We start from the raw sequence: 26,708 nt of genomic DNA on the forward strand, positions 1-26,708 counted from the left end.
TCAAACTCATTGCTCTTCGATACAAGGATTGTTACAGACAACTCCTTAAATTTCACACATCCCAACTTCAAACCAGATACTCATTGGGGACATACAGCGGCATCGAATCCTCCCACAGACTATCCGTAAGCATCGTCTTATTCGAACCGTCGGCATTCATAACAATGATCTGACCGTACGGCTGGAAAGTCTCGTCGTAGATGGCAGCCTCATCACGGAAGCCATACATTCCACTGGAGTACATAATACGGTTATCAGCAGTCCACACAGCGTGCGCATCGTTGGCACCGCTCGATGTCAGCACCTGCAAGTCCGTGCCGTCGGGGCGGATGGTGCAGACGTCGAAGTTAGTAGCGCTCGTCTTACGCGTAAACACAATGCGCTCTCCGTCGGGCGACCAGCCGGGCAGGTTGTCAGTCGCATTAGTGAGGACGTGGTAGCTCTTGTCTTGGAGGTCGATGATGCGGAGGCCGTAGCGGACACCCCACTCGCGGAAGACGATGTAGCGGCCGTCGGCCGAGTAGCTGGGGAAGCCCGAGTGCACAGTGCCGTCGGTCAGGGCCTCGTAGAAGGAGCTGTTCGACGTCGTCCTGTAGATCCTGGCTTTGCCCGTGGCGCGCGACTGGAACCACTGGCCCAAGCCGAACGCGATCCATTCGCCGTCGGGCGACCAGGCGGGCTGGAAGGCGCCGGCCAGACCCTGGCCGACCAGCGACGAATCCAGCTCGCCCGTGGTGTAGGCGTCGAAGACGGTCTTCTCGTCGGTGCCGTCGGGGTTCATGGTGACGACGGACGAGTTGCCCAGCTGCTTTTGCGTGATGACGAGCTTGCCCTGGCGCGACAGCTCGGGGAAGACGTCGGTGAAGCGGTACTCCCACTCGTTGTCCCAGCTGTACAGCTTCTTCTCCATCGGGCGCGCCGTGAAGCCGACCTTCTCGTAGACGACCGTCTTGCCATCGGGCGACCAGGCCGGCGAGCGGACCTCGGCCTTGACTTGAGCGCGGCCCGAGGCGTAAGAGGTGTAGTTGAGCCCCTCGTTGTCGCCGCCCTTGACAAGGAAGCCGATGTCCTCGTCCGAGATGAACTGCGGGAACATCTTCAGGCCGGAGCCCGAGGTGTGCTCGACGCGGTCCAGGCCAGTCTCGAAGTCGACCGACACGATCTGGGATGTGACGCTGGCGACCGACTCCGGGCGGTGGGAACCCCAGGTGTTCTCAGTCGTCACCTCGTAGTAGACGACGCGCTTGCCGTCCGGCGACCACTTGGGCGAGCCGAGGCAGTATCCCTCCTTGGTGGCGAGCTGGCGGAAGTCGGAGCCATCCGGGCGGATAACGTAGACGGAGAGTTCCTGAGTGTGTTCCCAGCCGGTGCCGTTGCCGTGCCCGCGCCACGGCGTGTTGCGGTCCGACGTGAAGGCGATCCACTCGCCGTCGGGCGACCAGCTCGGCCGGAAGTGGCCGTCCGGTAGGCTGGGGTCGCCGGCGATGGCGGCAGTGTTGGTCAGGTTGTATCGGTCGCCTGTTGCGAGGTCCAGAACCCAGATGTTGGCCCGGTATCCATTCTCGGTCGAAACGAAGGCGACTTTGCTGCCGTCTGGGGACAGGGCACCCGCGTCCTCAAGCGACGGCGTTGCTATGATCTTCTCCAGTCCGGAGCCGTCAGTTCGGCAGCGGTAGAGGTCCGAGTTGCCGTCGCCGTTGCGCTCGGTGGTGAAGGTGATCCATTCGCCGTCCGGGGAGAAGGAGGCGTGGTACTCGAAGCTGGAGCTGTTTCCGAGCAGCTTGCGCTCGTTGCTGCCGTCAGCGTCTGCCACATACAGCTCTGATGTCGACGGCCCGATGCGGTTCATGAAGAGCACCCCCTTCTTCCCTGGCGCAGGGAGACCGCGGGCTGAATGCGCCTTCATCAGCGATCCGAATTCACTCTCCAGTTCAACATCCAGGTGGTGGCTCTGAGGCATGGCATGGGCCAAGCCCATGACAGCCCCGAGGAGGGAGAAAGTGACAAATCGCATCTTGACTTGACTGGACCGACGCTCTTGTCAAGTGAAAGATGAGATGATGGTCTCGCCGTGGAGGCGTGGCGACGGTGAACGAGAGACGGGGGATGTCGAGCACTCATGGTCTACGGCTCCCATAGCTTTATAACGCCTCTTCTATGCGTCCACGACAAATTTTGGCGGCAGTTTCGTTGCGGAAGGTGGACGGTGAAAGATCCACTGGGGTTGGTGCTCTCGGTGTGGCCAAACAAATCCAGTTAAGATTTTCGGCAGCGTCGGCTACTAAACGGCGATAAGATTGAGCTTACATTTCAGGATCAAGACCTAAGCGAGATTCTACCTTCTAGAAGAGCGGAAATATTTCTGGTAGGGGTGCATGCAGCTGCAGAATGCAAGATTATCTTGACCTAAGTCCGAGAATCAATCGCCGCGGCTTCGTATCTCCGAGAAATCTCTCAGACACTGACACAGAGTGGACAGGGGACGGCCTTGGCAGTTGGGCTAGCCTGCCGAAAGGGACGCGTGAATTAATGCTTGCTTTGCATCATTGATCAATCGTAGTCCATGTTTACAAACCGCTCTAGGATGAGCCATCTCGCCGCAGCATCCGAACGGGACAGCCCAACTCCAAAAAGGAAACAGCCCGACCCGCCCGGCAAAGAAGCGAAAAAGTCTCCGCAATAACCGAGACTTCGTGACGAATGCAGGGTCTCGCCGTTCTTAAATGTCGTGTAAGTGAACCGGTAGTATGGGTGGACCGCCGTCGCCGTTGAAACGAACTTCACATGTCCAGGGAGTCCTGAAGGCAAGGCAGGCCGGCTCGGACGTAGTACCTATATCCTTGTGAATCTTGACAGCGAATAGCAGATAAACATGTGGAAAGCTCATGGCCTGTCGCCTGGGTTGCCCTCCACAAAGGTCGCACGTAGGCGAAACCCGATAAAAGTTAAACACAGTTATTGAGCAGGATGTTTAATCATTTGAGTCGACTCGTAACGTTTTTCGTTTCCTTTTAGAACTCGTGAGTATTGCTAATAGCACACTCGTAACTAAGATGCTGCCAGCGTCTCGTATTGGAACGCACGAACCACACGACCGAAGGACTCGAAGAGCCTGCGTATCGTTCAAAAAAATATATACATTCAAAAGAAAAAGTGAATGTGAAAAGTGAATGCTAAGTATAATGCAGGGCAAATTCCGCTGCCTATTAACTGAGTAATAATGGAGAGGCCTAGGACAGGCTCGGAGGAAACCACCCACTAACGCCTTTCAATATGATGGTATGCCGATGGCGCCAATACCCATGCCCAGTGTCGGTGTGACTAATATTTAACAAAACGCTGAAAAGAAACGAAGACATGAAAGGTATTCTAGACGATGCTAAATGCTGAAACTCCCCCAACACGACTGGTACATGCGCACGGCAGTATAGGGTATCGCGCAGCGCGTCTCGAGGAATCGATTCGTAGAGAGGCCATCATGGAAAGTTAACGGTGCGCGTCTCCCTGGAATTCGAATGTGGGAGGATAGCCCTGTCGCTATTGTTGTCGCCAAGGCTTGCCGTCTTCATCGGCACCTGGATGGCCTCGACGGCGTTTCTGATCTGCGGATTCTCCGGCATTGTGCCGTTGAGCTCGTACTCGATGAGCTCGTTCTGAGCCTCGATATTTGATGACCACTGATCTTTCGCCGGCTCTTGCGGCCCTGTATCTTGTGATGATGTCATCCGCGATGATGAGGCTCGGCGGCTGACTTTGTGGAAGCCGTTCAGCGTCCAGGCCGATTTCGCTTCTCTGTCATCCTTGCGTTGGGTCATGGTCATCTGTTGGTTTCGGTGTGAGTGTCGGTATTTAGAGGGCAGAGAAGGGTAGACATACGTAGAATAACAGCACGGCGTTGGCGAAAATGTCGATGCTGCAAGACCCCAGGCAGAGCCAGCCAGGTGCCTCGATCATGATGAGCATAACAAGGTTGACCATTGTTGCGATGACAGATCCAACAGAGGTCCAAAGGGACTTGATTGCGAGGCGTCGTAGTTTGCGGTTAACGAACTGGTCCCGGAAGAGCGGAATGACGAACATGGCGACCAGATAGACTGTTCCACTCATTAGAAACCCCGTTGTCTGATGCTTGTGGCACCTAGAGGAACCTACTGTTGACGAAGACATCCAGAGACATGAGTGGGATGAGTGCCCACCATTCCCATCCGAACGTACAAACGCCGTCTTCGCGGAGCGCGTAGATTCGGCCGGTCTGTGATGACTGTTAGTAGAACTAGAGCATGGAGGTGATGGAGCACCCACCTCAAGGAGAACGAAGACACAGAGCCAACAACCCATCAGGAAAAAGTTGAAACGGTAATGCCATGATTGAAGGCGAACTCCACCGCCGCGCACGACGAAGGCACGCTCCATCAAACTATCACAAAGCCATCAGTATTTGTCAGGATGTCGTGCACGGGATTCGTACAATAGGTACACGCCCAACTTTGTAGTGGTATAGAACCATGTGCAGAGGAAGAGTCCTGTCGAGCACTCCTTGAGACTCTGGCTAAGACCGATTCCGAGATTTAGCAGGCCGCCAACGAAGATGTAGCACCAGCTCGCAAACAGAGCGATGAGGATTGTCACTCTGGTGTACTGTAATTTCCACTGAAACGATACGGGTCAGCTACAGATGCAGGGGAAAGTGATATGCGTAAGGAAACTTACTCCGTAGATTTCGCGAAGTGTTCTGATGAGGGGAAATCGCGAGAAGAGCATGAGGCTGATGAGTGGCATTGTTACCAGATACCCGACCGTGAAGCCAACCTGCACTGCACGGTTCGGGAACCAGGGCACATCGTTGAACCCGATTTCGTACATGATTGGAGATGAACGGCTGCGAGAGCCGACGAGGATAGCATTCAAGACAAGAAAGTGTGATGTGTCACGTCGCCGCGAGACATCTGGAGTTGGGTTTAATAAGACTTCCCCATGGGGTGTATGGCGTCTCGGCGTCGAGCTTGTTTTGTAGGATCCTCGATAGAAAGCGGTGGCCAGGCACATGTAGGCTTGTCCCGCATGTGGCTGGCAGCCGCTCGTGGAAGGGGGGCGCCACATCCACACAGACCCCTGCGTCAGCTTCTACCCTTATTCAAAAGCGGCCAAGGCAGAACCACACGCGGGACACTGCCACGCGGATGCACACTTGCAGCCAACCCAGGCGATTGCCACGCTGCACGGAATCTGCACCTATCGATTCCTGTGAAAATCTTGTGCGGGCCAGCCCCCCACGTCAGCCGCGTCGGTGAATTCGATCGGCAGGCGCGGTAACGGAGAAACAACAACGACAGCTCCACGATGCGTGATGGAGCACTGGGCTTGGGTGGTGGTGCTCCTCCAGCGAAAGGACGGGAGCGGCACGTCATTGCTCGGCCGATGGCGGACTCGACGGAATAAGCGGCGTCGAACAACGGGACGAGACATGACGCACACGGCACGGAGCTTATCAGCTTCTCACGTTACACTCGACCGGTAGTTCGGCGGCATTCCACTGGCAGAGAGATCACAGCGGAGATACTAGCGGGCGGCATTCTTCGATTGACGAAGAAGGATCTGCGATGTAGCGCGTCCCGCGGGAGGTTAGGCAAGGCATAACGCACTAGCGAACCTTATTGTGCGCCTCCGGACCCCATTGGCTCCCGCCTCCACGGTGAAACAATCACTGCCCTTCGCGGTCCATGGCGGCTGGGCTTGAGTCAGAAAAACAGGTTGAACAAAAGAGCGCGCGACCCCGAGACGAGGAGTATATAGTTCAGGAAAAGGAACGCGTGGTCTGGCACTGAACGCCATCGAATACCGCTAGGAGTACGGCTGAAATTCGGGCACTGCTTTAATGAGATGCTGGCCACCACCCGGCGCTCTCGACCCTGACTAGGAAGCCCCTCCGCACTCCCATCTTCATGTGATACGGAGGCTCCAACAAGTGAGATTAAAGACTCCCCTGTAAGCGTCTGTACTGTCGAATAGTCTACAGGTGCGGCGAAAGCCTCCCTTTTGCATTCTGGCCCCACCGCTCCAAGTACCGACATGCCGCGCCGGCAGAGCAGGGTCGGTACCAATAAAATAGGTGCATTGGCCACCGCTACCAGTCAATGGGGCAACTTGCCCCCAGCCAGCTGCCTCCCACAGCACGTGCTGTCCTCGCCAATCCAGGGCCTCAACAACATTCACATGATGCTGGAGACACGGCTCGGTCAACATCAAGGGTCCAAGCCACGGTGTGAAGAGCGACCCAATCGCCACCGCTTGCGAAGGTACTCGAGACGGCCAAGAAGAGACAAGACGTCTGGATGAACTCCTGGACCACCGAGACCTCCTAGAGTTGCTGCTTGCAGAATGAGCCCCGCAAGCCAAGAACTCGCCTTCTTATTCTTAAGGACGAGGGATATAATCTTTCACGCTCGCGCTCCTGCTCAAACAGTCCGCTCCCAGCACCATCATAAAGTGGAAAAAGAAATCACCTCATTCTGACTCTCGTATAGACACCGATCCCCGCCTCCCTTCTTACTTTCAACCAGGTAATGATCATCACTCCACCTTCTGGTTGGCCTATACAAGACGCCGGAGTCGGTCGCTTCCGTAGGCGGCAAGCCTACATCCATCGCCGGCCGCGAAACGGCACACGAGCGCACCTCCGTCCGCTTCAGGGAAGAGCAAAGCGGTTTGATACGGCACTTACCTCGTGGTCCTAAAGCCGCAGCGCACGGCCCCGGATGTCAGTTTCACTAGCCACCGTCTCTCTCATGATAGACAATGGTCCAGGGACTCTAACGGAGCCAATCATTGGGTTTTTCCCTCCTATCCAAATAAACAAGCCAAGGATATGCCGCCGAGGGTGCCTGCACACCGCTGAATCGTTTAGGGGATGATCTAGCAGAACGTCCCGCCTTTGGTTAACTCAACCCAGTGAACAACACATCCAGGGGTATCTTCCGTCCCTTGGGTCCTGACGACTTATTGAAACTATTTTCAAAGCCAAATACGGACTTGTTGGGCGCCACCAGGAACAGATCCAACTTTGTTTGTCTACAGGTGGTACGGAGCTGAACTGTCAAGAGCATGGAGAGGGCACTTTTCAGTGGCTGAAATTTCCACGTGATCACAACACTGGCCATACACTCGATGATATCCAATTATGAAGGCTAAGCTAAGGCGGAAGAGACGTCCCCCAGCTTCATTGTCATAATCTCATGGAAGCAGAAATTGGAGGCTCTACCAGACGGCCCTTTGTCGACCTTTTCTTGGCGTTCACTCCATTAACATGACTCCCTGTCACATGGAAGTGTTGAGTATCAACTATCTGAAATCCACCAAATCAGGCGCCACATGAACTATGCACTGTATTTACGTCAGATTTGCAGATAGCTTGGACTTTATCCCACAATTAATCGGCCTGGGGCTGAGCTGAGGCTCGTCAGAGAGGGATTCGGAGCTTGCCTTTGTCTTGCATTGGAAGCTCTCACCAGCGTGGGGGCGGTGACGCTGCCGCTCACCGCTGGTTCCTGCACCATCATGCAGCTGCGCTCATCGTAAACCATCAACTGATGGCCACGGCTGTCTTAACTATTCTCGCCAGCTGAGCCAGCCGTCGCATTTTTGGATGACTCACGCGTAACTGCTTTTATATCAGTCTCCTCGCGTGCCTTCACTTCCATTGCTCGACTGTCCCCTACTCCGACATCAGCGTTTGTTGTGCTACTGGTCCCGAACAGCACGCTTGAACAGCTAATGCAGGATCCTATTCAACTCTATTGACGCCCATGCTAAGGAGTTCGACCGTCTTTCCAGTGGCTACAGAATTACGCCGGCCATAACGCCGGTGTTGCCTCCCAATCATGCATCAGGAAAAGCGCCGACCCCGCGTCAAGCACTGAAGCAGCTGGTTTCACTCTCGTCAGCAAAGGCGACGAATCAGAGTCAACGGTAAACATTAACGAATTGTAGGGAAATACAATAAAAAATCTGTCGTGGTCCACTTCTAAAGGAACCCGAGTGCCATGGGAGTCCAACACTTGGCGCTTGAAACATGACGAACAAACTATTTCATACAACAAGCCCCACCGCAATCAAGGTTTTCGAGAGCTGAGAGTATCGTGGTCGGGTTGTCTTCTTAGAGGACGGCTCCCCGCCTTTGAGTCAGCTTGTGATAGGCGCATCCCAACGCCACTTACGTGAGACGCTGACGACCATGCATGACTGCTGCTCCACGTCAGTCCTTACTGAACTGCGGTCTGCCACTGGGAAAAGGATTGCCTTTGTTTCACAATCGACATGTGCGAACCCAATGCTTGGGAACTGCACTCCCAGTACCATGTATCTCTGCGGGGGTTTTGCATGACTCGGCGTACTCCAACGTTGTCCAACCACGGTGACGGAAAAGCAAACGGCCAATCAGACTTGCGATCTAAACAAAATCACTTCCATAGTCGCATGGCATGCTCGCTGTTGAAGCTTAATCATCGTCAATTGTAAAGGCTGTTTCCGCATCAGAGCGGCCCCGATGATTGCTGTCCTATCACGTCAGGATAGTTGTTGATCATCACAGGTTCCGCAAGCATGCTTACTTACATCCGCACCAATGCTTGCTAGGAACATGTCACATCTTACCAGCTGGAGTGAGCGACATCAGCACAGCGGAACCCACCGCCATTCCCCGCCCCATGCTTGGCGTGCAACGCTCCTCAACCCGTATAACTTGGATTGTCTTCCCACATTTAGCGTCATTGTAGCTCCTTTCGCCGTGATGCTTCCAACTAGTCCCAGAAATTTGGGCTTTCGCCTGGGAGGAGCCGTCGTTATCTTCACGTTATTTTCACTGGCACTGGGTCAGGATGCCGATCCAGTCAGTGACAGATGCGCCCGCTGGCATCATTCGGGTCAGTAAGCTCACTTCGGTACCTCTGAACCTGCTGACTTTGCGCTTTTCCAGCGATGGTGAGACGAGACTCCATCTTCATCGATGGTGGAGTGCAGACTCTTCGCAGCAACGGGACAACGTGGCTCACATTCAGTACGGCCATCCACTGAAAGCATCTTTTTAAGCTTCAATTAACTTTCCGCAGGCGAGTACATATACGAACTCGATGTTAGCCAGTCATGGGACGCCAACACAAACTTTACGGAGTCGAGGATCGGTCGGTATTCCGAAGCGGATGCAAACCCCCCAAACATGCTACGCGGGGCTCTCTATGCCGCGAATCGGGAAACGAACAGGCTCTTCACCTTCGGAGGATCGAGCTTCCTGGCCAACACTTCAGATCCCGACTGGCAGCCCCCAAGCCAGGACTCCACCTCTCTGTGGTCCTACGATACCGAGATCCGGGACTGGCATTCGTACAACATAAGCACCGTCCCTTGGCGCCCGAACTGGGGATCGATAGCCGAAGACATTTTCCATGACATCGGGTTCTTTCTGAACGGAATGTACGACCGGGGGTCCTCGTATGGACTTTACACCAGCGTTGAATATGAGGGTGGCCAGGTGACGAACGATTCCTTCAACGAGATCCGGTATCTGGGTGGCTTGATCATGATTGATCTGCACACGCAAGAGACGAAGAATCTCTCCACGGCAACTCTCGGTGCTCCTCGCGTAGCGGGCGGATTGGTTTACACGCCGACGTTTGGCAAGACTGCGAATGGCACACTTCTGACCTTTGGTGGTATGCGAAGCAGCGGCCAGTCAAGGGATACCTTCACAAACGGCGCTCTGGTAAGCTGACAGCATTAAAAAAGACATCGGGCGCTGCTTACGCACTTAGATTGACATGTCGACAATCTCTCTTTGTGACAGCTTCATGGATGAAAACGTCACTTGGGTTAATCAGACAACCACAGGCGATATTCCCAGCCCTCGCATGGATTTCTGCACTCTCCCATTTGAGAAGGATGCAAAAGATAACTCAAGCATCAACATGTCTGGCACCCTTCAGTCACAGAAAGCATTGGGCTAACTGCAAGCAGCTACATCCATGGTGGATATGACCCCCATAACTCCACGCTATTCGACGACATGTACGTGCTCTCCGTTCCCTCATTCACTTGGACGAAGGTATATTCCGGGAAAGAAGGGCGCTACGGCCACACATGCAATGCTGCAGGCAAGCGGCAGATGTTGGTTACAGGCGGAGCACGAGACGCCAGCCTATTCGCTGTCGAAACGACAGGCGACGTGCCCAATCTGAACCAAACCAGCTGCAATGAAGGCATGGGTGTCACCGTCTTCGACTTGACGAATCTGACCTTCGGTACGTTTTTCGACTACGACGCTCCCGAGTATCAGGTCCCACAGAAAGTGGTTGACAAGATTGGTGGAACGTAAGTATACGGATTTCCCTCAATGCCTCTTTTGTAGTCTGACGACCGCAGACCAGACGGAGGTGCCACCATGACCGAGCCCGCAGGCGGGTTTGCGCATCCCGCCATTTGGACAATGTTCCACCCCCCGCCAACTCCAACGGCCACTGAAAACGCAGGTAACGAGGGTGTCAGCGGAGGTGCAATCGCCGGTGCGGTAGTGGGATCAGTTGCCGGTGTATCGCTCTTTGGCGTGGGTGCTTGGATCCTGCTCAGAAGGCGATCTCAAAGGCGGCGGCGCCAATCGATAGGAAGAAGTACCATCTCGGAGCTTCAAGGCGCGCCGGTCGAGGTCCACGAGAAGGCGTCTATCCCGGTGGAGCCGGTGACGGTCCATGAGAAGGCGGCTATGCCGGTGGAGCCAATCAACGAGGAGCCCCAAGAACTTGAAGCGAATCTCCCAGAGCGCCAGGAGCTGCCCTGCCCGACAAATGATTCCAAAGTCGAACGCAAGAGGACTCCCAGCCCGCGGCAGTCCAAGTTTGCCGAAAATACAACGGACTAGCATACAGGGGAATCAAATATAGTAGAGAGGCGGCGTTTCAAATCTATGTAATATTCACAAAACACATTTCAGTTTGTATTCATTAGGATGGGAAACGGACAGAATCATTACGTTTCTATTTCTCAAATATTTATTTCTAAAGAATACTTCAGTAATAATTTAGTTATTCAGTTCTGCGATATCTTTTGAAAATGAAACAAATGTGCGCATTTCAGCAGCTTACAGTTCAGCTGAAGAGCAGTTTGATACGATAGGTAAAGCGACACGCTATGATTTTGCAAATCTCGCCACCGTAACAGTCTGGATTACAAGTAACAAACCATCGAGCTTTCCATCTTGCAGGATTTGGACTTGGGTATAAGCCTTCCGTGTATTTCTGTTGCATCAATCTCTACCTGAACGCGCGGCCCATCATGTGTGGCTGCTGCACGGCCAACTTATTAGAGACAGAACCACACCGCCGCCTGTGTTGTACCTCCTCAACAGCTTATACATTACTCCGAGGTCTCGGGATTTACCATATCGCAGCAAGGGGCAATGGCGTCCCAGTGACGGGCGTACGTGGGCTGCATTGGCGTGACACTCGGCTTGCAGCAGAGGAGCGAGACCATGCCCGAAGCTGTGAGGCGTACTCTGGAGCCTACATTATCAACTGAGCAGTCCAAGCGGCTCCACATGAGCTAAAGGTGGCTTCGCAGGCGCTAGTTCCGAGTGGGGCAGCAATGATGCCGAAGGCCGAGACCTTTTAGTTCGCCACTCAGGCTTACTGTAGTAGGGAGCTATCCTGTTAGTGATTTAGGCTCAAGTGCGTTTGAGAGAGATGATCACTCAGCATGGGTTGATACCGTATTAAATTACTATTTGACTATGTTCCATAGACAAGACAGTTTTCGAGAGCAGAACACATGAGGGGCCGTTCGTTTCAATCATCATGATCCCTATCTGCAGGCTTCGGATGCAATAGGGAACTGTTTGGCGATTGAGACTGGACGCGAGGGGAGCATTATCGCTGGCCAGCGACTGAATTCAGTGCAGTTCCCAAGTATATATTCGTGGTGCTTCATGCGCAAAGAGCGGAAATAGAATTCCAGATTACATGCAGGAACAGCACATCGTGCTTAAGCAAGCTGTAGGCAGAACGGCAACCCCGGACATGAGAACGACAATCAGCGTGACCGAAATGCATTGCCGACTCAGGATCATGCCTTCTTTAGACTCGTGTGACGTAGTGTTTGCGATGAATTGCCGTTGTAGGCGTTGGGTGCCTTATTCATCTAATCTCGGGGAAAGACTAGTCGAATACAATAAGTGTCGTAGTGAGGACGCGCCAGCAAACCCCTATGGTGGGCGTTGTGTTTCACGCCACCTACAGGCGCCCGGCGAATCAAGCGCTGAAAAAGGGAACCATTGCGCCCGTGCCCCGTCACAGAAGTCGTTTCGAAACCAGCCCAGCCCCACAGATGCTCCACCCTATTGCGTGGGTGCCGGTACCCGCCCGCGCAACGGCGTCGCCTTACCCTCGTAGAAATCCGGAGATTCCACCGTTTGCTGCCTATGACCGGCCGAGGCCTCAAGGCCCTCCAGTTCCCGGGCCTCGGAGTACGTACCCTACGACCCGGCGGTCCGGGATCAACACAAGTACGGATCGCTGTGGCGCTCGCGCCTTGACAGAGCTTGAATGGGGATGCCTGACGCACATCGTCCTAATCGTACGGGGTAGATGAACCAGATAGCTATATAAGAAGACGGCCGACGAGGCCTACTACTTGTCCACCACCAGCCTCATCATCAGCCTCACCCCGACAACAACCACACATTCGCTCTCTCTCTCCACTCGCTTTCCCACCACCATGTTCAAGCTCACCAGCATCCTCTCCGTCCTGGCCGTCGCAGCCACCGTCTCGGCGACGCTCGACCCGGCCACGTCCAACTCCAAGGGCAAGTACCCGGCCAGCCCGGGCTGCTCGCCCGAGAAGACCAGCACCGCCATCCAGGCCGCCGAGTGCGCGTACAACACGCGCGTCTCGGGCACCCAGACCTTCGCCGTCTTCAAGCAGGACCACCAGTACGACGAGAACAACGGCGCCCCCTACGGCACCTGCGAGGCCTACACCTGCACCGCGCCCACCAGCGACGAGCTCACCGAGGATGACGACTACTGGACTTTCTTCTGGGGGTGAGTTGATTCCCCCTTTTGTTTTTGTTTATGGGGAGAGAGCTAATGGTTATTCTTTTGCAGCGACAACGGCGATTCCTCTGGCGTTGGCACTACCTGCATCAAGAGCCCTGATGATGGCACTTGCGGCTGCGAGAACTCCGATGGCACCTTTGTCTACGGCGGCACTGACTGCTCGTAATCGTGTGCTACCTTTTCTCGCATGTGATGGAGAAAGCGTTCGTGGGGGGGTTTTCCTGCAAACACTGTATGATAGTCATTGATCATGATAAAATAAAAGGGAGAGACCGCCCAAAATTCAGAGTCAAAATCGACAATGGAGTACGGGACACTGAATGACACATGCAAGCTAACCAGTGATGGAATAGAAGCAGAACAGCGGCCATGTTGGTGCATGTGGATGCATCATAGTGTTGTATGTGACTTGGATATACCAATCCTGTCTCATAGCACGAAAGTGAAGATTCTTACGAGGAATGATAAGAGTCGAGCGCAAGTGAGTTTCCAGCGATGTAGGGTTGTAAGAATGAAAAATTCGTATCTGAGGTCTGTAGGTTGGTAGCACCGACGGTTGCCATGCATTTCCATCATCTTCACAGTGGATAGTCCTCACTCAAGCATCATGGTGCACTGGATCACGCAAAAAAAAAAAACATTCTTTATCTGCATGCCAATCCTTCAGCCTCCGCCTCCGCCAGAATATCCCGACCTACAATACCAACGAGGAGGGGGTGGGCCGCGTTGGCCTGGCGCATATAGGAACTCGTGGTCTGCCGCAGGAGTTGAGAGACCAAAGTTGTGCTTCGACGTCGTATACTGTGGCTTGCGCGGGCCGTCGCTGACGGGCTGAGACGTGTGCTCAGGGGTCTTTGTTGCTGCTGATCCCCTCGGTTTAGGAGCTTCTCGAGATGGTCGGCAGCCCATTCTGGATGATAGAGTATGTCCTTGTCGCCTGGCTCGGGACTGAGGTATAGGCGCTAATAGGTGGATTCGAAGTCTTTGTTCGGTTTTGGTTGTGATAATTTCCGAAAGGTAGGAAAGGTTCCTAAAATGAGGGACTGAACGTGGTGACTTGGCTGGAAGATTCTTCGCAATCAAGAAAATGCGGGATATGGGCCGATATCTGCATGCGGCATGGTTTCTTTATAAGATACCAACTGTGGCAACCACTCAGCCCACCCAACACTTGGCTGCGCTAGCACCATCCCCATATATTCCAACAGCTGCCTTGTGTACGACCCACCGCATCACCAACTACGGCACAGCCACACGGGGTGCGTCATGGCACGTTCCCCAAGAACTGGAAGAGACTGAAGAAAACGTGAAGGACGAATAGGGATGGCTAAAGAGAAGTCTGCCTTGAGATATTGGCGCATATTATTTCGCGAACTATTGCGCGAAGGATCATCAACAGAGAACTTGTTCCGTTGTATCCGAAGAAGGGGAAGAGAGCGAGACAAAGCAATGCAGACGTTCCTTTTCGAGAGGAATTGCTTCGGCAAGGTGTTGGAATGCACATTTCGGCTCAATACAAAAGCTGATTTCAGCGGTAAGGCCAGATAATATAAATTCAGACGCGCTACTGTGCCAATAGCAGTAGTTTTGCTTCAATCATCCTGGCAATGTCATCGCCGGGTGCTGTCAACGCGGAAGAGGGAGGAAGGATGACCAGCTCCAATGTACTAACCCAGCGCGCATGCCTAGCCGGAACCCGGCCCGTTAAAAATAGCACCACTCAACAGATCGCCCCGCAAAGCCTCGCATCCATCACAGACAGCATCTGCTGCCATCCCATCTGCGCCACAGCGCGTCAGATCACAATGACTGCAATCACAGTGGTGGCACAGGAACTCATCACCTTCCCCCACCCCTCGCACGCGTCAGAAGAAGGCCACACCGCAGACATCTACTCCATAGCCGTCTCGGCCAACCACCTCATCAGCTGCAGCCGGGACCGCACCATCCGCATCTGGCACCTCAGCGACCAGCGCCTTGCGCACCCGCCTCTGCGCGAGCACGCCTCTTCCGTCCTCTGCTGCCGGATCCACGAGGAAAGCGATCTGTTCGTCACGTCCGAGGTGGACGGCTTCGTCGAATTGTGGCGGTTGTCGACGGCGCAGCTGGTGAGGAGATGGAAGGCGCACGCCGATTCCGTGCTCAGCCTGGCTTTGGGCGGCGAGGTCTTGGTCACGGGCAGCAGGGATAAGTCGATTAAAGCGTGGAGTGTCGCCCAATTGCTGCTATCATCACGTGCAGCAGCAGCAGATGGGGATACCACCACTGCGGATGTCGACGACGACGACGCTGCTGAACCCGAACCGTTGCGTACGATAGGTGCGGCTACGGCAGCGGTGAACGATGTCTCCCTTGCGGCGGACGAGAAGAGCGTGTTTGCTGGATCTGGGGATGGTTCGCTGAGGCAGTGGTATCTCAGAAGCAGCAGCGGTGACGAGAAGCCAAGCCGAGACTTCGAGTCCCCCGGTGGTGGTGGTAGTGGCGGTGGTAGTGGCGGTGGTTGTCGCCGCCGTGGCATCTGCTCGCTTTCTCTGACGCGTAATGGCAAGCGTCTCGTTTCTGGTCACTCGGACGGGAAGTTGAGGGTGTTTGATGTCGAGCTGGCAACTGAGCTGATGTGCATCGATGCGCACGGGACTTGTCTTACGAGATCTGTATGCAGCGGTGAAGTAGAAAAGGTCGCAGGTGGAAGAGAAGAGGTGGTACTCTCGGGTTCGTATGACGGGACGGTTAAGATTTGGATGGAAAGGGAGGAAGGGAAATGGGAATCGGTAGCAGGGATGAGGTTTCAACAAGAGGTGGCCACACCAGCTGACGAAAAGCCCACGGACGACAGTCGAATACTCTCGGTTGCATTGAGCGAAAATATGGTATTCTACTGCGGCCAGAGTCCATATATCTTCGGGCGACGTATAGATTATAGGGCAGATGCATCATAATGGAGTAAGTAATTGAAGGCACAGAACTTGAATTTCGAATACTTGCGGGTTGTAGTAATAAAGTATTGTATTCAAGCCCACTAATCATTGCAGTGGAGGCCTTCAAAGAGTGGTCCTTTTTCCAAGTAGTGTAGACGCTTGAGTTGGATTACCGTTGGGTAGGACTGCCGCGGAAGATAGAATGGAGCTGCAGGCATTAGATTGAAAATGCATTAGGAATTCTTTTGCAAGAAGTCAACCGACAGCGCAGAAAGGCATCGTTTACTGTCATATTTGGAACCTCAAAACGTGCTGCGGTTTGCGGCGGAGTGAGGCTGAGGCAGGAATGACATAAGGCGAGCTGCCGACATTACCGAGTGTGCCGACTACCCGGAGATGCAGCCGCGCCTGCCTTGTCACGTCCTTACCTTTTATGATGCAGCATGTCCTCTTCCCTCTAACTCCCTCTACCTTCTTTTCACGTAGACTTCTCGCTCTCCCGCATGCGCGTGGTAGTACACTTACTAGCCACGAGATCTGCACACAACAGAAAATGACGTCAGGAGCCTCGACCCGAGCCAAGAGGCCAGCTTCACAGCGCGGCTGTGAGAAACCGCCGCATACTCAGAGAATAAGCCTCGAGGGTAGCCCGTAAGTAGCACCTCTATGCTAACGCTCAGCCGTGTCAAGCAAGCCAAGTTGACTTCGTACTAGGCGCAATACCGCATGACTGGCCGCTGAACCCAGCCTAGACTGGAAAGCATATCCGATCAATCAAACCCATCACTCTCTCCCATCGTGAGCCAAATGCAGCAGCTTGACGAAACTTGAGGAGGCCGACCATCACATGCGCCGTGACATTCTCTAGGCCACGTCCTCGAATACGCGTCTCTGACGCGCGCTGGGCCGCAGTCGAAAGCGCGTCGTCCTACTTCGGATTCCGGATGACCATCCTCTGAGCCTCCTTCTACGAGAGGCGTAACCTCATGTCTTACCCGAAGCGCTTTCAACCGGAACCGGAAAGCCTTGCCCAATCATCGCTTTTTCGCCCAACTGCCCAGCAGAGACACTTGGCAGGCTGACACTCAAATGCACCGCCCTGCGGCGGGAGCGATCGGAAACTCCGTTTCTCCTTGAGAAGGGAGTGCTAAGCCAATACAAGTCTCACTGGTTGGAAGTAGGCTCCGGATCCGAAACTCTCAAAACGGCAAAAGCGAGGAAATAGCACGGCAGAGTTTTCTCTTGGAACTTGTCTTGAGGCAAGGCTCTCGGCAGGGCTGAATCGCCGCAGGGCACTAAGTACTCTACCAATCAGCTGAGAAGAGAGGGAATAATCCAGTTTTCTTTTTGCACAGCCTCCCTCTCGTTTGCGCCTAATCCGCGGCCAGGATTGATTGATTGATTGGCAGCTTTTCCCGTTTCTGTCAACGTTTCACCTCCCTAACTCTCGGCGCCCCGGGCGTCAACGCCTTGGAAGGGCGCCAACGACGAAGGCCAAGTGTGCTGGTACGAGGGTCAAGACACTTGGGACTCGGACTAAAGATCGGAAATTTTGCGGCTGCCTGAAGTCGCACGCGAACATCTCGGTTACCGGATTGATGATTGCGATGTATCGAGCACTGGTCACATAATAGGTCAGGTTTGAAAGCCAATTTGGCGGGCAATCTTACAAGGCGACTATGCATGAGAAGATGAGGAGCAGTCGTTATTGGGTATATCTACAATCTATAACTTGGTATGTATGTGTATAGTCATGGGTAGCGTGATATATGTTCGGCAGGACAAGATATTAACGCGATAGATAGGAACCAATCAATCAGAAAAAAAACTCAAAAATGACAAAACGAAAACGATGCAGACGCAGAAACCTTTGGACGAGATTGATCCCGACTACTTGGCGGCGGCCCCCCCTTTCTCCGGATCAACATTACCGCCAGGCACAGCCACCGCAGCATCCGAATCGCTCTCGGTCTCGGCCGCATTCTCGCCCTCGTCCGCCTTCTTCTTGCCCCTGCCAAAAAGCCTCTTGATGGCATGGCCAAGCCTGCTAGAGGCGCGGCTGAGCGGGCGGTAAACGAGCACGACAGGCTTGCCGACGAACTTGGCAGACACCTCGAACCACGCATCCGGGAAAATGCGGACAAGCACGGCCCAGGGCAGACACAAGGCCGCGACGACGATGGAGATGGCCCACTGCGCGCCGTTGATGCGGACGATGCTGAAGGCCTTGCCGCCGATGAAGGCGATGGCGATCTGGCAGCCGATCATGATGCAGTTGATGAGGATGAAGAAGTAGTTGCGGTGGACGCCGGCGAAGATGTTGAAGCGGTTGTCGAGGCGGCGGTTGTTGTACATGTTGAAGATCTGCATCCACACGAAGCAGTTGAAGACGACGGATCGCAGCTCCGCGTCCGGGTAGTCGAGGAAGCGGGGGCCGCCGAAGTGGAGGATTAGTGTCACGCCCAGCTGGAAGAGTGCTTGTCCGATGATCATCTTCCACATGACGATGGAGATGAGCGGCGCGGTGCGTGGCGGCGGCTTGCGGTTGAGGATTTCTTCGGTCGGCGGGTCCGTGGCGAGCGCGAGCGCGGCGAGGGAGTCCCTGCGGATGCGACGTTAGCATTCTTCTTTGTCCTTCTTGCAGGCGTGGTGGGGAACTTACATGATGAGGTTGATCCAGAGGAGCTGGACGGCAGTGAGGACTGATCGCATCTCCGAGTCGGACACCGAGGAGACGAAAGTCAAGATGACGGCCGTGATGTTCACCGTCAGCTGGAACTGGAGGAACTTGCGCACGGCATCGTTCACGGCGCGTCCCCACATGAGGGCAGTCAGAATCGAGGCAAAGTTGTCGTCCATGAGGATGATGGCGGACGCCTCCTTAGCGACTTCCGTACCGGCGATACCCATGGAGAAACCGATATCCGCAGCCTTCAGGGCGGGGCCGTCGTTGGTACCGTCACCAGTGACTGCGACAATGTCGCCCATGGAGCGGAGCTTGGTAACCAGAATGCGCTTGTCCTCGGGCGACGAGCGGGCGAGGACCTGCAGGCGGGGGAGGATCTCGACCATCTTCTCGTGGGTGAGAGTGCGGAAGACGGGGCCTTCCATAACAATGCCATCTGTGTAGATGCCGCAGTCGGTCGCAATCGCCTTCGCGGTGACGACGTTGTCACCGGTAACCATGCGGACGCAGACGCCAGCGTGCTGGCATTTGGCAACTGCCTGAGGAACGCCGGGACGGATGGGGTCCTGGATGCCGACAACGCCGAGAAGAGTCATATCCTTGAGAAGGAGATCAACGTTGGCAATGCTGGGGTCTTCCTCGGCTGCGGTGCCCGCAGGCGGCCACTGAGGGAAGTCCTTGGTGATGAGAGCAATAGTGCGGAGCGACTGCTCGGCGTAGTTGTTGATGATGGCCTCAAAGCGCTCGCGACGCTCCTGATCAAGAGGGACTTCTCCGGAAGCCGTCAGAAGGCTGGAGCTGTAGCCAAGCAGAATCTCGGAAGCGCCCTTGACCAAGAAACGGTAGCTGCCGTTGGGAAGTTTCTGCACGGCACCCATGCACTTGCGCCCCGAGTCGAAAGGCATCAGTTGGACAACCTGAGCGTTAGCGCGCTCCTCGCTCAGCGATCCCATCCCGAGCACGTTGCGAGCAAAGCCAAGCAGGGCGGTCTCGGTCTTGGAGCCCACGAATCCAGCCTCGCCAGCCTCCTCGCCCTCGAAAGCGGTCGAGTTGATAGCAATCGACTCGATTAGCGTCCTCTTATTCTCTGCAGACATATCCCTGGCGAAAGCGGTCGAGCGGCGTTCGTCACCGCGCTGGTTCTTGTCGTCGAAAGCGTCCTCGCCGAATGTGCCGGTAACGACGGTCATCTTGTTCTGCGTGAGGGTTCCGGTCTTGTCCGAGCACACAGTCGTGGCATTCCCCATGGTCTCGCACGACTTCAGAATGCGAACCAAGTTGTTGAGCTTCACGAGACGGGTGGTAGCAAAGGCCAGGGCCAGCGTCACGGCAAGCGGGAGACCCTCAGGGACGGCGACGACAATGACAGTGATGGCCACAATCAGGATGTCCATGAACTTGGACGCCTTCTCGTTCGCCGTCAACTCGCTGCCGGGCAGGGTGCCGAGGAAGCGGAACAGCAGCACGAAGAACAGGAAAGCAGCGGCACTGCTGCCCAGCTTGGCGATGGCACCGGCGAGGCCGTCCAGCTTGACCTGCAGCGGCGTGGGCTCGGGGTCCTGGCGCATGGCCATGAGGATCTTGCCGTAGCTGGAGTTGACGCCCACCGAGGTAACGAGGTAGGTGCCGACGCCCTCGAGGACCTTGCTGCCAGAGATGATGAAGGGATCCAGGTCCTGGTGCTTGGCGTGGCCCTGCTCGAGCAGCCGCATCACTTGATCGCCGCCCGTCTTCTTCATCTGGTCCGACTCGCCCGTGGCCGACGACTCGTCGCACTTGACGTTGTGGCCAGTGATGAAGACTCCGTCGGCCGGGATGAGATCGCCCGGCTCCAGGTGGACGACGTCGCCGACGAGGAGGTCGTGCACCGAGATCATGAACGACTTGCCGGACCGGATAACCTTGACTTCTCTGTCCTCCTTCTTGGTGTTCAGCCGCACGAAAGCACGCTCTTTCTGGTAATCGTTCAGCGCCCCGACGAGCACCACGATGATAATGGCAATGCAAATGGCGCATCCTTCAATCCAGTCCACAGGCATCGGCGACCCCGGCGGGTGATCGACACCAAACGTCTCATACAGTCCAAGGGCGAGCGAAATGGCAGCAGCGACAGTCAACAAAATCAAGACCTTGTCGTTGTACGCAAGCCACATGAGTTTCCATAGCGGCGTGGGCTTCTTGGCCGGCAGCACGTTGCGCTTGAAGACGCGGATGCGATCGGCAAAGGCGTTCGAGTCGGCAGAAGCAGGGGTGTGCGCGGTGCCGGCGGCGGCCGTCGCGGTGCCGGTGGCATTACTTCCGGGGTTCCCGCTCTTCTCCAACTCCCACGCCTTTTCGGACGCCTTGGTGGCCTCTTCGAAGCTCACCGAGCCCGCCAGCGTTGTCTCGTCGATGCTCAGTCCGGCAGTGCGGTCGGTCCGGAGGCCCCTTTCGATTCCGGCGAGCCCGCCCAAGGCGACATATGCCGGGAGCGACTTGGGATTCAACAGCTTGTTGAGATGGCCCGGCGAAAAAGCGAATGAGTTGTTGTCGATCTGGAAGTCAGCCTCTGCTCCGGGATCTGGTTTCAGTGCATCCTGCTGTTCCTCGTAGGAGAACAGGCTGGCGCCGCTGCTGATCGAAGTGCCGCCGGCTGACTTTGGCGGTGCCAAGTGCGGACTTTGCGGTCCCAGCGTGCTGCCGCTCATGGCTCGGTCACGGTAACCACCGACTGGTGCAGCGCTAAGGTTACAGGGCGAGATTGCAGTCTCTGGAGATTCGGTTGATGGTGGAGGAGTGTTGTTGGTGGTCGAGTTGCTGTCACCATCCTGCACAAGGAGTTAATTTTGGCGGCTCAACAAGTGGTGCCTGGAGCCTTCTTTACCGGAATCTCGATGGTAATCTGCGGCAGGCCGGTGGCGGCCTCGTTGTTGTGAGCCATGGTGATTGCTGCATCCAGAGTGGCGGTGACTTGCCAGATCTGCCTTTCCCTGAAGCTGGATCTCGGGGGCTATTGTACGGACGCACAAATGAGGCTGTGCCGGGGCCAATGACAAAGGACTAGTCTGAGCGGAGCTTGGTACCGCGGCGGCGAGCGGCGACAAAGTACAGTGCGATTGCCATGGCGCCAACGCTCCAGTCGCCATCCACTGGTGATTTGCCAAGGGCGGAGGCCAAGCCCGCTTCTGCAGGCTCGAGCGTCGCTCGGTCTCCGTCCGACACACCAGAGGAGGGGCAGCGGAGGAGAAGCCCCGAAAACATCTCTAACTCTCTCCGTTTCACTGATGTTGTGGTAGAGCAAGGCTGTCTTCGTCGTCCATCGAGGCTCCGAAGTGCGCCTTCTTGGCGAGGCTGAGCTCCGCTGAGGACAACAGAGCCGCAGGCCCAGCCGCTATTGCAGGCGCCCAGAGGCCCGGAGCAAGCCCACCCTAGCGGTTTCAGCATCCGCCTGCGTGATTTCCTGCCTTGTTGCATCACTCGACCATGACGTCCGGGGCTGCCGGGGTCTTGCGGGGTTGGTCCTTCTAACGAGTCGGCCCTGGTCCTGACAACAGCCGACCTCTTTTCTCATCCTCCATCTTCCCCTCAACCATCACCCATGGAACCCTGTCCCCGCGCGGCACATGAGTGCTACATCCATGCGCGGCAGGACCACCGTTGGGCCGACCATCACTTCTGCTAAGCCCCGTCTGAGTACTGCTACTTTCGCCCCTTGCCTCCCAACACGTCGCTGTTGAGGGCGCAGCACCGTAGCTGGATGTTTGAGTCGCTGAATATTTGCCATCGGCGAAGGCGAAAAACCGCAGTGTGCGCTGCTTGTTTTCCGGTGGCTTTAAGAGGTCGGATAAGATCGAACTAGTGAGAGGGGTCGAGACGGCTGGGCACAGTGTGGCATTGCTCTTGGCGCCCTCTATCTTATGGACCAACCTCCTCGAGATTTTGCCTTCAGGCGACGAGGCAAGCAACCAGTTGAAGCTTGGTACTCGGTTTGTTTTTGTCGTTGCCTAGAGAAGTGTCTGCGTCACCACCATACGAGCCTCTCCAATACACCCTATTCGACCAACGGTGCCACGGTGCCACCGCCTCAATTGTGGCGCAGCATTCGATTCACAGCGCACACGACACTCTCGATCAAGGCTGAATGGGGTGCGACGTCATCGCATTGCGTTGATCGATGCCAGCTTCTGCGCCATGGCAACGCAAGAAGCATCCATGACCAAGGCCGACGAGCCGGGCAGTGCTTCTGATGAAGGCTCCAGCAATCGTCCACTCGAGCGTCGCGCAACTGTCGGTGAGGCGCCCTCGTCTTCATGCCAACCCCACCGCTGGCGTCCACGAAGCAAGTCTGTGTCCAACGCATGCGAGAGATGCAGGCGCCGGAAAATCCGCTGTGATGGAGAGGTCGGGCCTTGTTCTACTTGTGTTCGTTTCTGCGTCGCTTGCATCCGCCCTCCCAAGTTGAAAGATCGAATGGGCCTGTAAGTATCCGCCTGGCTTTCCTGAAAGAACATGGCACTGATCGGGATCACGCAGTGGTGCCCACAGGGCTCTGGCCAGCCGCATCCAACAGCTTGAGGCTCAGCTTGCTGAGATTGGTGATGCCCACACAACAGCCCAAAGTCCAGCTTGGGGAGAAGAGCTCTGGAATCCTTTCCCAAGTACTCCACGGCCAGCTCAGCCATCTCTGCATGTCGACACGAGCTTTGATCCCCCGCAGCGATCATTCTCATGGGACTTTTCATCTTCAACCGACTCAGCTGGCGCCGAGGGCACGACGACCCAACCAGAAATTCCAACCATCGAGATCTCCGAATGTGGAGGTCCCTCGCCGGCTCTGCTCTCGCCCGCACCGTCTTTACTTTCTGCCAACTCTCGCTGCTCGACCCCAGAGCCCTACACCATCACTACCCCTATCATGGGCTCGACGCTGGCGCCGCCGATGCTTGGATCTCCTGTTTCTCCTCCGGTATCCGCCTGTCAACGTCCGCCGTGGGAATTCTCACACGGCGAGAGCAATGATGGTTATCTGAGTCCTCCCGACCACGGGAAACTCTCGCTTTCACGGCGCTCTTCCATCTCTTCATTTGGCCTCGACCAAGATTTCAGCTCCATTAACCTCCAGTTCTCGCCCTTTGACGACGAACCACAGTCTCCAGGCGCTTTTTCAGACCATTTCCGACCGCAATCCAGGATATCCAATCAATCCACGACGCCGACAGGGGCGAGGTCACCGAAGATGCCCACTAAATTTGAAGCAGAGACGCTCTCAGATATCTTCTTTGACAAGGTTGAACCGAGTCAGCGGCCTGTAGAGCAGTCCTTCTACCATACTTGCCTGGATCTAGTTTACGAGTTTGCAGCGGACAATACACAGGGGCCGCACATGGATGTGGTCGAGTGTCTGATACCTCCTTACTCCCTGCGCATGGCCCGCTTCTATGTCTTCATGACCATGGCGATCGGCATGCGCTTGCGAACCGGCGGCCGGATGACGGATAATTCCCTTCTTGACAGCTGCTATCATCTCGCCATGCACCAGGCTGAATCCCCCGCTTTCTGGAGCGAGGTGGGCGGGGTCGAAGCGGCCACACTTCTGACCTTGTTTGCGAAGAGCGGCGAAGTGCAGACGCTCGACAAGATGGGCCATTAGGAAACCGGAGTCTGATAAGGTCCTGTTAAGGTGTCGTTTGTCCTTTTATCTTAGCACGATATCCCTGAACCTTTGCACCCGTGCTCGGCTCGAATGTTGCCGAAAACGGGGGCGGCACTTCACGCGGGAGTGGGTCTTTTTGCAAACCTGAAACACAAGATCCGATGCGATCTTGGGGAGCTTTTGCCAGCGCTTTTCCTCAAGCGTCAAAATGATCTGCGTAGCTCTATTGATATCTTTTCGCCTTCGGATGCTGTATGCAGATCCGGAATGCAAGCGTTTGCCAATTCAATCGCCGTACTTCGTGAGTGGTCGAAAGGTGTCACAGGCCATGCAACACCACGCCGTTCGGGTGCTTTCACTGGTGCGAGCGCTTCTACAGCCCATCTCAACGGCGGCAAGGAGGCTCTGAACCTTAGCGCTGCCGTTGGATGCGGATCCGCCGTATCCTGAAATTGATCCACCCCGGAGCGCTTACCAGGTACAGATAAGCACCCGCCATCATTGGCTGCAACTCTCGTGCACTTACCAAATAGGGGATACCACCTCCGCAAAAGGTTCCAAAACCGTAGCCTTGGCATCTTTCAGGAACACCCGCTTTGCCGCAACCCTGTGGATCTGTGTCGTTTGAAACACTTCGTCAATGAACACCGAACAAGCCAAGAAGTCGGCATCTGTCGGGAGCTTTACACCCCCCTTTCCACTCATAGTAAACTTATAAACATCCGTCATGGCCCGCATCCGCTATCCTGCAGCGCATTCCTTCTGTCTCCTCTTCTCTAACTTTTTCGTCTATCGTTGAATTCTTTCGTCTTTCGCTTTCTTGCAATTATTCACGATGCTGGGCGTCACCATTTCCATTCTTTCGGCCGTGAGCGCCGCCAATGCCTACACTGTGGTTACCCATGACCAGTTCATGAGGAAGAACATCGATCCTCTTGTCGTGCCTGGCCAGTACAAGTCCCACATGCACTCCTTCTTCGGCTCCGACGCCATTACCAAAGACAAGCCCACTTCCGCCGAGTTGCAGAAGGGCTGCGCCTCGGGCGAGAACCCCAACGACCTCTCCGTCTACTGTAAGTACTCACCCATCTCGAGACAAATCCTACAATCAAACATGCTAACCACCCGACAGGGGTCCCCACCCTCTACCACGTCGACGGCTCTTCCCGCACCGAGATCAAGCCCATGCGCTTCTCCACCTACTACGAAAACATCCTCTACGCCGACGCGCCCATCCCGCAAGACTTCTCCGTCATCGCCGGCAACGCCCTCGCCACCTCCCAAGCCGAGCTCGACGACAAAAACGTCGGCCTCTCCTGGTTCTGCGAAGGCGACTCCGCCCCCGCCGACAAGGAAGCCGCGGCCTTCCCGACGTCGACCTGCTCGACGCACCTGCAGACCATCTTCCGCTTCCACGACTGCGTCGAGCCGAGCTCGCTCAACAGCACGTACAGCGCGAGCTCGTTCAAGACCGAGAACTACTGCCCGGAGGGCTGGAACCGCATCCCGCGCCTGCGCTTCTCGATCCGCTACGACCTGCGCAAGATCCTGCCGGATGGATGGAGCGGCGCGCCCCCGCTCGAGCTCGCGTCCGGCCCGTCGTTCAGCATGCATGGTGACTTTATTAACGGCTGGTTCGAGGACGCCGCCCAGAACATGTTCGACAACGCCAAGGATAAGCGCGAGTTTGCGCAGGTCGACGGCGAGCACGGTGATGGCAAGAGCGGTCCGACGTGCACTGCTACTGACGCTGATCCCAACGGCGGCACTGACGACTATGAGACGAGCTTGACCATGATGAGCAAGGTGAAGAGGGTGGTAGCGAGGAAGGCTAGGGGGTTCATGGAGAGGAGGATGGCGAGCGCGAACTGAAGGAGAAGTGATCAATGAACTGTATTGGTTGAGGCGCAGATGCAGATGTTGGTTCTTTGCGAACCATGGCGCGGCTGTTTAGCATACTTGTATAAATTTTGAGATAATGAGGTTTCAGACAGAAAATTTTTGTCTAACGGATGCACACTTTTACTGCCCGCGAATAGTGTAGTCTATTTAAAGCTGCCTTGTATGTCAATACACAGTAGCGGACAGAATTCTACAAACCTTATGCTATTATTAGCCGTGCGCTTTTGCTCAGGGACCCTCGGTTTCCCATATGGGGTATAAGCGTAGCATTCCACCAAATATCACAATCTTTCATCACAAGTGCATGCCAAAGAGTTTGAAATTGCGGACCCTTGCTTTGCGAAAGTACCATTGGGAATGGTCCAAAGGGGTTGTCGGTCTGGAATAAGCGAGAAGAGCATTCAAGCCTCGACCAGGGCAACTCCTCAAAACTTGATTCAAAATCACCAAATGATCCTGCTACAGCAACATGCAGC

At 55.3% G+C, this 26,708-nt stretch overlaps 8 protein-coding genes across 8 annotated transcripts; 5 read left to right on the forward strand and 3 right to left on the reverse strand.

The window, feature by feature from the left end:
* Positions 1 to 67: 67 nt before the first annotated feature.
* On the reverse strand, positions 68 to 2,014 carry LTHEOB_1216 (Six-bladed beta-propellerlike protein; the record flags this gene model as incomplete). Its single annotated transcript, XM_035508996.1, has 1 exon — positions 68 to 2,014. One exon carries the CDS (start codon positions 2,012 to 2,014, stop codon positions 68 to 70), a length of 1,947 nt encoding a protein of 648 aa, XP_035367563.1.
* Positions 2,015 to 3,476: 1,462 nt separating this feature from the next.
* Positions 3,477 to 4,863, reverse strand: LTHEOB_1217 (Transmembrane protein; the record flags this gene model as incomplete). The annotated part of the gene is made up of 6 exons (XM_035509007.1): positions 3,477 to 3,821; positions 3,877 to 4,094; positions 4,153 to 4,252; positions 4,303 to 4,417; positions 4,469 to 4,650; positions 4,711 to 4,863. 6 exons carry the CDS (start codon positions 4,861 to 4,863, stop codon positions 3,477 to 3,479), a joined length of 1,113 nt encoding a protein of 370 aa, XP_035367564.1.
* A 4,110-nt stretch (positions 4,864 to 8,973) lies between these two features.
* Positions 8,974 to 10,903, forward strand: LTHEOB_1218 (Cell wall anchored protein; the record flags this gene model as incomplete). The annotated part of the gene is made up of 5 exons (XM_035509018.1): positions 8,974 to 9,052; positions 9,105 to 9,754; positions 9,804 to 9,811; positions 10,006 to 10,359; positions 10,411 to 10,903. The coding sequence occupies 5 exons, from the start codon at positions 8,974 to 8,976 to the stop codon at positions 10,901 to 10,903; spliced, it is 1,584 nt and encodes a 527-aa protein (XP_035367565.1).
* Positions 10,904 to 12,753: 1,850 nt separating this feature from the next.
* LTHEOB_1219 (Small secreted protein) lies at positions 12,754 to 13,260 on the forward strand (the record flags this gene model as incomplete). The annotated part of the gene is made up of 2 exons (XM_035509029.1): positions 12,754 to 13,079; positions 13,143 to 13,260. 2 exons carry the CDS (start codon positions 12,754 to 12,756, stop codon positions 13,258 to 13,260), a joined length of 444 nt encoding a protein of 147 aa, XP_035367566.1.
* A 1,639-nt stretch (positions 13,261 to 14,899) lies between these two features.
* LTHEOB_1220 (F-box and wd domain protein) lies at positions 14,900 to 16,162 on the forward strand (the record flags this gene model as incomplete). Its single annotated transcript, XM_035509041.1, has 2 exons — positions 14,900 to 15,748; positions 16,127 to 16,162. The coding sequence occupies 2 exons, from the start codon at positions 14,900 to 14,902 to the stop codon at positions 16,160 to 16,162; spliced, it is 885 nt and encodes a 294-aa protein (XP_035367567.1).
* Positions 16,163 to 17,902: 1,740 nt separating this feature from the next.
* On the reverse strand, positions 17,903 to 21,618 carry LTHEOB_1221 (Calcium-translocating P-type ATPAse; the record flags this gene model as incomplete). Its single annotated transcript, XM_035509052.1, has 3 exons — positions 17,903 to 18,614; positions 18,675 to 21,505; positions 21,562 to 21,618. 3 exons carry the CDS (start codon positions 21,616 to 21,618, stop codon positions 17,903 to 17,905), a joined length of 3,600 nt encoding a protein of 1,199 aa, XP_035367568.1.
* Positions 21,619 to 23,147: 1,529 nt separating this feature from the next.
* On the forward strand, positions 23,148 to 24,327 carry LTHEOB_1222 (C6 zinc finger domain containing protein; the record flags this gene model as incomplete). Its single annotated transcript, XM_035509063.1, has 2 exons — positions 23,148 to 23,155; positions 23,211 to 24,327. 2 exons carry the CDS (start codon positions 23,148 to 23,150, stop codon positions 24,325 to 24,327), a joined length of 1,125 nt encoding a protein of 374 aa, XP_035367569.1.
* An 838-nt stretch (positions 24,328 to 25,165) lies between these two features.
* LTHEOB_1223 (uncharacterized protein) lies at positions 25,166 to 26,202 on the forward strand (the record flags this gene model as incomplete). The annotated part of the gene is made up of 2 exons (XM_035509074.1): positions 25,166 to 25,403; positions 25,463 to 26,202. The coding sequence occupies 2 exons, from the start codon at positions 25,166 to 25,168 to the stop codon at positions 26,200 to 26,202; spliced, it is 978 nt and encodes a 325-aa protein (XP_035367570.1).
* Between the last annotated feature and the right edge of the window lie 506 nt (positions 26,203 to 26,708).

Source organism: Lasiodiplodia theobromae (assembly GCF_012971845.1).
Source record: "Lasiodiplodia theobromae strain AM2As chromosome Unknown scaffold_3, whole genome shotgun sequence".
Lineage (NCBI taxonomy): Eukaryota > Fungi > Ascomycota > Dothideomycetes > Botryosphaeriales > Botryosphaeriaceae > Lasiodiplodia > Lasiodiplodia theobromae.